This window comes from Ovis canadensis, chromosome 19, assembly GCF_042477335.2.
Source record: "Ovis canadensis isolate MfBH-ARS-UI-01 breed Bighorn chromosome 19, ARS-UI_OviCan_v2, whole genome shotgun sequence".
NCBI classification, from domain to species: Eukaryota; Metazoa; Chordata; class Mammalia; order Artiodactyla; family Bovidae; genus Ovis; species Ovis canadensis.
The window spans coordinates 26,415,391-26,427,886 of record NC_091263.1 but is presented as its reverse complement, the minus strand read 5'-3'; the positions used below and the strand labels follow the sequence as shown (position 1 = coordinate 26,427,886).

The window sequence follows — 12,496 nt, the reverse complement described above, 5'->3', positions numbered from 1 at the left end:
GATTCTTGCTTTGCACTCGAGCCCACGCTCCCGAACGCATGCTGCTTTGCGACCACGGAGAGGCTGGGTCGCCCAGGACTCTGGCGTGGATTCCCCTCTGCGCCTCCGTCTCCCTACCTGAGATGGAGGGCACAGTGAACCACAGGAGACGTGTCTGAATTGATAGGCGAACTAATCTGCAGAAAAAAAAAGGCTGATTTCCCTAAAATGACAAGTGGTCTCTTAATGTCTGCAACCCAACCCCAAACACACACAAAGGCACAGCTGGGGATCTTGAAATTGGACACATCCCAGGGAGGGAGAGTCGGAGCCCCGCCCCCGCAAAGCCGCAGATGATGGAACAGGGCCTCCAGCAACTTGCCTCTCTACCCTTAACCCCACCCCACCCCCGCTTTAACCTGCGCCTTTAAAACTGGTCTCAGTTGTTCCCGTAGTTGAGCTTGTCCAGCGAGTGTCTCTACTACCCTCTTCACTCCCCAAACGGCTGCTTGAGAGCGCCTTGTCTTCTGTGTCGGTTTCCACCATCCTTACCACAATCAGGGCTTGGAAGGGTCATGATGGAGAAGCAAATGGCAACCCACTACAGTATTCTTGCCTAGAGAATCCCATGGACAGAGGAGCCTGGTGGGCTGCTGTCCATAGTGTCGCAGAGAAGGAAACGACTGAAGCAACTTAGCAGCAGCAGCAGCAGCAGACGAAGCTCCCAGCTAAAGAGGGAAAGCACGCTCACATCTCAGGGATGAAGGGCGGAATCCTTCGGTACAGAAATGGTCCTCTGGCTGCTCCTGATTTGCCACCTTTCTTGGAGCAGGACAAGAGGAGCCAGGCTCGAGGTGGAGCCTGGAAGTCTGAGCTGTTTCACTTCTCTGAGCCTCAGTTTCCTTTTACAGAAAGCAAGGAGGCTAAATAAATAAAGGGGGAAATGTGAGTAGGCTAGATTCCTTCCATGCTCTACATTTTTTAAATAGCAGAAACCTATTCAAACAAGATCTTATATAAAAGTCCACTTTGTATAAAGTATCAATGAAGTTGAAATGAGGGCCCACCACCCCTCGTTTCCACAGCACTAGGAACACCTCAGGGACCACACTTGGGAGTCACTTGCAGATTATAGGATGCTATACTGCTGGACACATGACAAGAAAAGCAACTGCCATTCCTTGGAAGGGAAGATAAATCACTGCCTCCTTCCTGCTGGAAGGTAGCAGCCATAATCTGTGTGCCAACAATTAGCCTGGCTGCTTCTCTGCTACTCCGCAGCAGGTAGGGTATCAAAATAAAGGCTCAGGGTGGTTCAAACAGCCAACACATCTGTGTCTTCCACCCTGGCATCTCTGGGAACTTCAAATTCATATAGCCAAATGCTTACCTGACATCCCTACTGGGCAGCCTATCAGGTATCTAGAACTTGCCTAACTAAAGCAGAGTTCCTCATTCCCCAACAAATCTACTCCTCCGGTTGTGCCTGTCTGAGTCAATGGCATAACCAGCTAATAGTTCAAGTTGAAAGTTTATGTAATTCTTGATTCCTCCCATAATCAGTCCATCAGCAATCTAGTTTCAGAAACACATCCGCCATCAGTCCACTTCTCTTCCAAATACACTATCACCACCCACTGTCTCACGTGTGGACCACTGCACCAGCAGTGAACTAAAATCACGTCTTGTCACCTGCTTTCATCCTTGCCTGCTGTATGTTCTGGATAGCAACTGAAATGATCTTTTCAAAATGGGACTCACTTCACATTTCTCCCTTGCTTCAAATCCTCCCATGGCTTCCTGTTATGATGGCTAACTGGTATATGAACAGCCCTATTTCCTCCATCTCACCATCATCAGCCAGACACACTGACCTACTTTCTGTTCCCAAGACACATTAAGGTGGTTTCTGCCCTAGACCCCCACCCCCACCCCAAACTCCCCACTGGCAAGGCTGGAATCCTCTTCCCATGATTCTCTTGCAGAGCTGAAATCCATGTTGTTAGGCTCATAGGATTAGCCTGTCTCGACCACCATTTGCTCACGTGCCCACAGGCTGTTAGGGAAGGTGATCCTGGGTATCTCAAATATCAGGCATGAGATGATGGGAAGTTGAAAGGCAAAAACCCAACCAATGTCCACTCTAAAATTTATGGCAGGGAATTCTGCCATTCAGGAATTCTGTGTGTTCGAACCTCTTCCCGTTTTCTTCCTTCCTCAGTGATCAAGGTGGGAAACCAAGGGATCAGGAAGAAACAGCTGAGCATGGAATCCTTCCATATCCAGTTAATAAGAGAAGACAGAAAACTATGGCGTTATACTACTTGGTATCTGTATAGTTATAACAAATTCTATTGTGAAACTTAATCGCATTTAATTGGCAAGATAAACTCTTAAAGGAAGCACAATTTTTGTAATTTTATTTAGAGACCTCTACTTAAACACACAGAAGTAGCCCCAGCCTGTTTCAGCTCATGAAAGGCCCTGATTATAGAGATATACCATAGGGGATAATTATGAGAACTATGGGAAACATACATGAGTATATATTAGTGGGTAATTCAGGTACATTAAATTACCAGTACATTAAACAATTTCAGGGGGTAACATTAATTGGATGGGTGCATGGGGTTTTTTTTGGCAATACAATTTTCCCCAAACGTATCTATTTACTTCCACTCTGTCCCATGTGCCATCAACTTCAAAAGTTATTTCCCAGACATTTCAAAACTGTTTTCTTTTCTTTCTTGTCCCCACAGTTCTTCTTCCCACCCTGTCTTAACTTAGTGGTGACTACCTTGAGGTCAACTAAATTAATTGGCTTGGATGGTAATTAGGTAAAAAGGTAACTTTCCATAGCTCTTATAACAGATTAGACTAGACTATGCTAATGGAAAATCCCCAAACCCCAGTGGCTCAAAACAACAAAGTTTATTTCTCACTCATACTGTAAGTCTGCTGGGGGTCAAGAAGCAAGCTATACTTATTATAGTAGCTTAGTGACACTGGCTAATGGAGGCTACATTTTGATACATCCTTCTACTATTGCAGAGAGAGAGACTGATAAATTACATTTAAGCTCTTAAAACTTCTACCAGATTCTGAGAAGATGGGGGCTAGGTTGGTGGCTGCATACCTTTGGAATCTTCCAAAATTCTCACAGAGCAACTAGATGGAAGAAGAAAAAAAAGAACAGAAAATCCATGTACATTTACAATAAAACCAGGTGACAAGGTTTCCCCCAAAACACCAAAATACAAACAAATCAAGTTAAGTACCAACAGCAATAAAAGCTTCATGGGCTAGTCTCTGTGCAAGGGGAAGCTGAGGAATGAGGTAGAAAACGTACCTGGGAAATGCAGAATCCCAAAATAGCTAAGAGATATTCACTGGAAAGCACTGACTCAGTAACTTAAGAACAGTAGGTGAAACTAGAAGGGGTTTTTTCCTTCAATTCAATAGTGAGTGAATCAAAGAGCCTCTAGTAAGAACAGAAAAAACTAGAATAGTCTGTCCTTGTGAACTCTTAAAACTGAGAGGCCAAGCCTCCTTTTTAGGTCAGGCTCCTACAAGGTGGAGAAACCTCTGGAAGTGCTGGATAAGATGTTTTACTTCCAGTTACTTGCCCTTCGGAGCCATGATAAGAAAACTGGACAAAAGATAGGAGTCAACTATCTTTGGATTTTGTACCATACTGAAATCTCTGTGAAAAGAGAAATAGTTGAAGTGAGGCTTATGATTGCCCCTGCCTTCTGCCTGGAGACACATTCCAGTCCACAGTACAGGAAGTGCATTAACAAGCAGAACTTGGCCACCTTGTAGAGTCGGGATCGGAGAGACAGGTTGGAGATGAGGAAACTGAAGGAGCAGAGTAGAGAGAGGAGAGCCCTGCATTGAGAAAGCTGGAGGTCTGCAGACAAGTCTCCTGGGGCTTTTGCTGAATTCAAGGTTTCACATCCTTAGACTCAAACTCCATGAGGGAAGAAAGCAAGCAAGCTGAATAGCTCCAAGACTGGCACAGAACACTTTTTATTTCTAACTGGTTAAAGTGGACAAGTCCTTACTCAACACCCAGGACACCGAGAGTAAAGACTCAGAAGAGAGTCGCTCCAAGGGCAGTGGAGCTGAACCAGCCCTAGAGTCAAGGCCACTGTAAATCCACACTACCGAGCCTTGCCGTGATCAAGCTGGTCCCTAGTGGCTTAGAGGGTAAAGTGTCCACCTGCAATGCAGGAGACCCAGGTTCAATCCCTGAGTCGGGAAGATCCCCTGGAGAAGGCAATGGCACCCCACTCCAGTACTCTTGCCTGGAAAATCCCATGGATGGAGGAGCCTGGGAGGCTGCAGTCCATGGGGTCGCAAAGAGTCGGACATGACTGAGCAACTTCACTTTCACCAGACAACAGGTCAACCCCTTTTTAAAAGAATTCAACAAATCTGGCATTGTACCATGAAAGAATTTACAATGCCCAACATTTAATTTTTAAAATTACTAAATGTGAGAAGAAGCAGGAAAATGTAACCCATCAGGAGAAAAATCAGCCATTAGAAATGGACAGAAATGGCATAGATGATGTTACTAACAGTCAAGGAAGTTTTAAAAGGCTATTATAAACATGCTGAAAGACATTTGGAAACAGGAACATCATGAAGAGAGAATGAAACACTTCAGAAATGGACTTTTGGGAGATAAAAGAAATACAATGTCAGGGGACATATGTATATTGCTGATTCATGTTGATGTTTGGCAGAAACCAACACAATTCTGTAAAACATTTATCCTTCAATTAAAAAACAAACAAACAAAAAAGAAACTTTGTCTTTTTTTTATTGGGTAGAGTTGACATTTTTTCCCTGTATTTTTAATTCATTTAACTCTTACTGTTTTATTTTTATCAGTGTTCCAGTATTATAAAGCTATCCTTCACCTATCACTGTTTTAATTATATCCTATAAATTTCATTATCAATCTTCTTTCTCTCCATTAATTTTTCTTAACACATTTCTGTAAGTTTGATAAGTATTTTACACCCAGGTCTTCAACATTTTTATTTTTGCCCCACTGTGCAACTTGCAAGATCTCATTTCCCCTACCAGGGATCGAACAGAGACAGTGAGAATGCCCGAGTCCTAACCCCTGGACCATCAGGAAATTCCCTCAACCACTTTTTTGGACACTCTGAAATTTTGCTTTATGTTTTCCCTTTGCCTTGGAGTACTTTGACTTGCACATTTCACCTTTGCAACAGAGCTCTTTGAGGTTATAAATATATATATATAATTTATTTTTTTAATTTATCTATTTATTTACTTATTTGGCTACACCAGGTCTTAGTGGGATTTAGTTCCCTGACAAGGGATCAAACCCAGGCCTTCTGCATTGGAAGAACAGAGTCTTAGCCACTTGACCACCAGGGAATTCCCAATGACAGCTCTTTATACTGTCTTTTTTTTTTTTAATTTAGTTGTTACTTCTACCTTGTCAAAACATGTACCATTTGATACTCTTCTCCCACCCCAATCCCCACTTTCACTTTAGTCTTAGATCTAAATCGATTCGTTGCTCACTAGCAATCCTTTTGCTGAAGTTTCCCCAATGATCTCCTAATTGGATGAGGCTTGTTTTAGAATACTGAGGAGTTATGTGTACAATATTTCCTGAGCTCTTGCATGATTAAAACTTTTAAAAACACATCCTTGATACTTAAAGGGCAGTTTGCTGCTGCTGCTAAGTTGCTTCAGTCGTGCTCGACTCTGTGCGACCCCATAGATGGCAGCCCACCAGGCGCCCCCATTCCTGGGATTCTCCAGGCAAGAACACTGGAGCAGGTTGCCATTTCCTTCTCCAATGCAGGAAAGTGAAAAGTGAAAGTGAAGTCGCTCAGTCGTGCCTGACTCTTAGTGACCACATGGATTGCAGCCCACCAGGCTCCTCCGTCCATGGGATTTTCCAGGCAAGAGTACTGGAGTGGGGTGCCATTGCCTTCTCTGAAAGGGCAGTTTAGCTAGACAGAAAACACTCCATTCATATTTTTTCTCTGAGTTTCTTGAACATGTTCCTCCACTGCTACCTCACTTTTTGATGCCAACCTGATCTTTTTGGAGACTTTTCTGGCCTTTTGGCCTATAGAAAATCCCCCTCACCTTCAAAGGATAATAGTTTGCTAGGAAGTATCTCAGCTGATCATTCTGAGTCAATTTTCCAAGTAACAAGACAGGCCTATTCAAGACACGAATTCAGATCTTCTGTTTCCAGGACTTCCTCTTTGGATAGTTTTAAATATTAACCCTGTTTCATTGTTTTATCTTTTGGCTTCAAGACTCCAATTTTGCCTGTGTTATTTTTCCTTGCCTATCTTCTTTGTCATTTTCCTTCAGGGCCTTTCCAGCTCTTCACACTGTTTTTGCTGTCGTGGCTTCTTTCTTTCTTATCTTCTATAAGATTTATAGCACTTGCAGTCACTCCTATTTTCATTTGGATATGCTGTAATTTAGTCTTCATCATCTAGGGTGACTTTATCTTTCTGTTCAAATTCTTTCCCAAGTTTGGGCCATCCTCTTTTCACGTTATCTGTTGTTCACATTTTCATTTTTATTCTGAGTTTCTAGATTTCTGATCTGTGGTATTCTCCCATAGCCACAATTGTTTCTTATTTTTTGACGTTCATGTTAGAGGGTTGTTATAATTTACCTTTTGTTGCTTTTTACGTGCAGTATTTCATTAGCTTTAAAAGTTATGATTCTCACTTTTCCTCTTATATTTGTATAATCAGCTTTTTCTGTTTATGTTGATATCCCTGTAATAATGGGCAACTCTATGGGGGCAGGGGTAAAATGACGAGTGGATTGAGCGACTTCCTCTGTTTTTTGGTAGGAGACTCCTTGTTTGTTGGTTGGTAATGGAATTTCTTTAATAAGTAATGTCCAAGTGGTGGTGAGGTGAGGGGAGAGTTCTTCTGAATCTTTGACCTGCTGTTGATGGGCTGTGATCTTTAGCTTCTTGCTTCCATTTTTCGCCTTCATCCATCAAGCTTAGAAGGGTATCACTCCCTTTCAAGATGACTTCATCTTTTTCAGATGTGATATCTCTTCTCCTACTTAAACCTCTAAACTCCTTCCCTTGACTTCCCACTAGTCTTTGCTCTGATCCTCTAGGTCTCAAACCTGTTGCAGCATTTGTGTCCTCTGGATGAGACCACAAGTAGTTTGGTTTAACGCAAGTCCAACTTAGGTGCAAGCCTGTAGCAACAGGAAAATCTGGAGGATTTTGCAGGAGGCAGGTCACAGAGGACCTTCTACGGAGGCTTTTGCAATAATTTCAGCAAGGAATAAAAGGGTCTAAAGTAAAACAGGGAGGGATGGAGAGAAAGGAACTACTGTTAAGGGATTACTGAAGGACTAACCTAAGTTACTTGGTGACTGATCTGAGGTGGGAAAGCAGATATCTGAGTTCTGAGTTTGGGTTCCTGAATGAATGAATGGATAGATGGTGGTACCAATTCATTGAAACACAATCTCTGGACAAGGAGGTTTGGGGAAGGGCATGGGAAGATAAGTTGCGTCTGAAGTACCCCTGTGAGAATGCTGACCAACTCCAAAGAGAGTTGTGGCTGGAAACACAGAGCTGGGTATAACTAGTATTTAAGGGGCAGTTGAAGTCCAAGGCTAGATGAAATCATCCAACAAGAGGGGACAGAATCGGAGGGAAGGAGGAATGAGAACAGAGATTTGGGGCCCAGCAATAATTAAAGGGTAGACAGGGCAGAAGGCTCAGTAAAGAAGAAAGAAAGAATGATAAATAAGGAAAGCAGGTGGAGAAGAAAATGGTAACCCACTCCAGCATTCTTGCCTGGGAAATCCCATGGACAGAGGAGCCAGGTGGCTACAGTCCATGGCATCCAGAGTTGAACATGACTGAGCGTGCGCACACACACAAGGAAAGCAGGAAAAAAGTTGGAGGGAATGGCTATCAGAAAGAAGACAAAAAGAAGAATCACTGCAATGGATTAAGACATACAAAGTATGTTAAACGTATCATACTGATACTAAAAACCTAATTGCTTTCAGAGGATGCTTAGGGATCAACTTATCATCCTGAAAACTGGTGAGTAAAGAGGAAAGAATCTATTTATTTCACTTTGTCTTTCCCAATCTGTTGATTTAGGTCCTGAAAGGGGAAAAGTCACAATTTTTCTTGGATATATCCCAAGCTCAGTGTTATCTTGCTTCCTGGGATAAAGATAGGAAAAGAGAGATGCTTTCCTGCCCTGGGCACAATGGCAAGGGGACACAAGCAGCCCATCTGGGTTCAGGCGGATGTGCTAAGATGGGCTTTAAGGTGGTCCTGGGCAGGGCTGGAGCACCGCAAGGAATCAGGTGGGGAAGTGGGGAAGGCAGAGCTGCCCAGAATAGGGAAGAGGATCCCAGCTGTCCAAGGCCACATCTCCAAGTGGGGTCGGGGGCCTGGGCCTGCAGAATTCACTCTGGAGGCCCCCGGGTCTGGCTCAGGATTCTCTGCTCAAGCATGGCATACCGCTGGAGGAGGGCCTCATAGACCTGGAGAGGTGGAAAGAGCAGTTTAGGATGGGGAAGGGAAGGTGCCTCTTACACCTCTTTGCAAATTAACAGTTTAAAAACTTTTTCATCCCGCTCACTTGCAATTTAATTCTTTTGCTGGGCAGACAAAAGAGAAGTGTCAGTTCACGAAAGAGGAAATGGTAGTCATTCCCCAACCTCTAGTTTAAGATCTTTGAAAAACGGGAACTAAGACAAGAAACCAATTTTTGTTTTTAAATCTACAAAACATTAAAAAATTCTGAGGAAGGTGCCTGGAAATGACTATCTCTTTGTATAGCTGGTAGAAGTTGGTGGTGCAACACTTTTGGAAATCACCTCAACTTTTTTTTTTTTTAATTTTTTTTTTTAGTTTTTTAATTTTAAAATCTTTAATTCTTACATGTGTTCCCAAACATGAACCCCCCTCCCACCTCCCTCCCCCATCTCAACTTTACATTTGGATAAAGGGGCTCAAAAAAGCCCATAGCTTTCAACCTGGTTATTCCACTCCACAAAGCTCCCCTAAAGAAATAATCCTAAATGTAGGGTGCTAGGTACACCAAGGGTCTTCTCAGACACCACTAAACATTCAGACTCATAAGACTACCGTGGGTTACACCCTGACCCTCAACAGAATATACTGGGGAAACATGAGCGCTGGCACAGTGGCTGAAGGGGCCCATGAACAGTTTGTACAGGTGTCCAGGGAAGGGTCTCTTTGCCTCCCTGCCTCCTTCCCTCCCTACCCCCCAGGTCACAGCTCAGACGCAAGGAGATGAAATCCACATCTTACAGGTGCAGTAGCCTCACTTCCCACAGAAGTATTTCTCCCAACACCTCCGTGGGCAAGAGACGTGCCTGTAAGAGGTCACAGCACTCAGGGAGTCCTAAGTCTGACTTACCCTTAGGCATCTGTGTTTTCCCACCTATGATGTAGTTTCCTCATTCAAGGCCATATGGCCGTAAGCAATGTTGCCTCTTGATGAAAGTGAAAGAGTGAAAAAGTTGGCTTAAAGCTCAACATTCAGAAAACAAAGACCATAGCATCCGGTCCCATCACTTCATGGGAAATAGATGGGGAAACAGTGTCAGACTTTATTTTGGGGGGGCTCCAAAATCACTGCAGATGGTGATTGCAGCCATGAAATTAAAAGACGTTTATTCCTTGGAAGGAAAGTTATGACCAAGCTAGATAGCATATTCAAAAGCAGAGACATTACTTTGCCAACAAAGGTCTGTCTAGTCAAGGCTATGGTTTTTCCAGCAGTCATGCATGGATGTGAGAGTTGGACTGTGAAGAAAGCTGAGCACCTTAAGAACTGATGCTTTTGAACTGTGGTGTTGGAGAAGACTCTTGAGAGTCCCTTGAGTCCCCTGCAAAGAGATCCAACCAGTCCATTCTGAAGGAGATCAGCCCTGGGATTTCTTTGGAAGGAATGATGCTAAAGCTGAAACTCCAGTACTTCAGGCACCTCATGCGAAGAGTTGACTCACTGGAAAACACTCTGATGCTGGGAGGGATTGAGGGCAGAAGGAGAAGGGGATGACAGAGGATGAGATGGCTGGATGGCATCACTGACTCAACGCACGTGAGTCTGAGTGAACTCTGGGAGTTGATGATGGACAGGGAGGCCTGGCGTGCTGCGATTCATGGGGTCACAAAGAATCGGACATGACTGAGTGACTGAACTGAACTGAACTGAATGTTGCCTAGTAACACTGTTGACATTCCATTTTTATTAAGTCTCAAAGGAAGCAGAGCTAGAACATTAACCAAAAGTCAAATTATCATGCAGAACAGGGAAAGGTTTTGTTAATCCTTTACCCACATAGGGTTAATTATAATCAAAAAACTAGAAGCAACTGCTCTTAAGATATGGAAAATGCTTGAGAAATGTGGTTCATCAGCCAGTTAGAATATTATGTAGTCATGAAAAATAACATCTAGGCACATTTTTAAGAATATAAATACTTGGTTGTAATATAGAATTTTAAAAGTGGATACATCTGAAAGAATGCTTTAACACAATCAGGCAAACTGTGATTTGGGGGAATATCTCTTTGAGGCATAAAATGGAAAGTGAAGAGAACTTGCGATATGGAATGTAGAGATCTGTAAAATTAAAATCTGTCAATAGAGTAATAGTTGCAGATATTCAAACAATAAAGTCTGTGGCTAAAGGAGCTCAAAGAAAAAAACCTAAAATGGACTACAAAATTATGTATATAGTGTGCTGTATAATAAAATAAAACCCAAACCAAAAAACCAACAAGGGAAAAAGGGCCAGAAAGAAACACAAGCCCACATTCTTCCTCTTCATTCCTTTTGTTTAAAGCTCTTTTCGCCTGTAGCTTGCACAAGCGTAAGCCCGGCAGTTCAGGTCAGTGAGTGTTACAGATAAGACATCACAGACCAGCAACACTGAAGACCACGGATCCATATTTCCATGGGACTCACATATACCACTAGGAGGTCATGCCAATCTCAATTTGGCTTAACTGGCCCCTAAGTCAAGGACTTTAGCAACTGATTATGCAACAGGGCCTCTGCCCATGAACTCATTGGGGAACTAAGGGAGCCTTTGATCTCCTCTCCAAGGAGGAAATTGGAACATTCAGCTGAGCCTACAAGGAAAATACTGTTCCTGTCTTGAGTTTCCACTTGAGCACACAGGTGCGCCATAGAAGGCAAACAGAGGATGCTGCCTGGCTCTCAAGGTTGTTTACAATCCAGTCCTCAAATAAGTCACTTGTGCCAACAATCACAGGCTGTCACTGCTTGCCACCTAGTGCTGAGAAGGATTCTGAGGTTGCACTTGGGTTTAACGGTAAAGACTTCCATGAGCTATTAGTGACTGGTCATAAACAAGCCAGGGAAAGTGGCAGGACACACATGGAGTATTCGCCACCTGTCATGAGGCAGTCGCAGCTGTTTGTTACCCTAAAGCTTTCCCCAACTACCTTCTTCCTTGCTGGCCTCCTTCTAGAGAGGATAAAAGAGCAGCCAGACTCTACCCCAGGCTGACTGTATAACCAAGTGTCATCCGTTGGGGGAGTTGTGGGGAACAGAGTAGTATGTTTCTCCCTGATTAGCAAGAGTGTGTGAGGAGACCCTCTCTGCCCAAAGGCATGCTCTGATTCCTGCCTGTGAATACAGCTGTGGATGGACAGGATGTTAGAAGCAACTGCAAACATCCTGTGGTCGTGTGGAGTATACCTAGCACAGCACCATCCGATAGGGCAGCCACAAGCTATATGCGGTCCTGGGCACTCGAAATGTGACTGCTGCCACTAGAAGAAAATACATACCAGATTTCAAAGCTCATCCACACACACACACACACACACACACACACAGAGTAAAACAGCACACGAGCAACTTTTCTTATCAATTACATGTTGAAATGACAGTATTTTGGACATTTTGAATTAAATATATTAAAGTTAGTCACTTTTTTTTTTTTAATGAGACTACCGGATAATTTAAATGACATACGTGGCTCTCATGATGTTCCCTTTGTCCACTGCTGATCTAGAGAACATTAAGGAACCTGACCCAGAGCCCTGACACTGCTGAACTGCTGAACCAATCCTAGCAACACCATCTGACCTCCTGTTGTATCATAAACCCGTGCTAGACAAGGATTCTTTTTAAGCCTCACAATGAGTAGGTTAAAAGCAGGCTGGACAGATGTCCCCAGTTCCCAGATGCAGAAACACAAGTTTGCAGATGAGGAGGCAGGTCAAGGTCATGTGAAGGTCGCACGGGGAGGGAGAGGCATGATAAGAATCAGAACTCAAAGGCCCTTTATCTCAAGGCAGGCTCAACTGCATTGAGCTGCCTTTTAAACAGGACACACACACAACAGAAAGTAATGGAAGCCTGGGCAGACCCATGTGGGCGGGTTATCTAGACACCTGGAAAGCAGGAGCTTCTGCTCCCAAGACAGGCGGGCAGACA

At 43.5% G+C, this 12,496-nt stretch overlaps 1 protein-coding gene across 5 annotated transcripts in view; it reads right to left on the bottom strand.

The window, feature by feature from the left end:
- Positions 1-8,088: 8,088 nt before the first annotated feature.
- The window catches only part of XYLB (xylulokinase), a 41,420-nt gene continuing 37,012 nt past the window's right edge, over positions 8,089-12,496 (bottom strand). For all 5 annotated transcript variants that reach the window (XR_011250812.1, XR_011250810.1, XR_011250811.1 and 2 more), the window contains one exon: positions 8,089-8,535. Coding sequence is in view for 2 of the 5 variants with exons in the window: in XM_069561484.1 (XP_069417585.1) it covers positions 8,458-8,535 (78 nt within the window). In the remaining 3 variants the exon portion in view is untranslated. The remainder of the gene's footprint in view (positions 8,536-12,496) is intronic.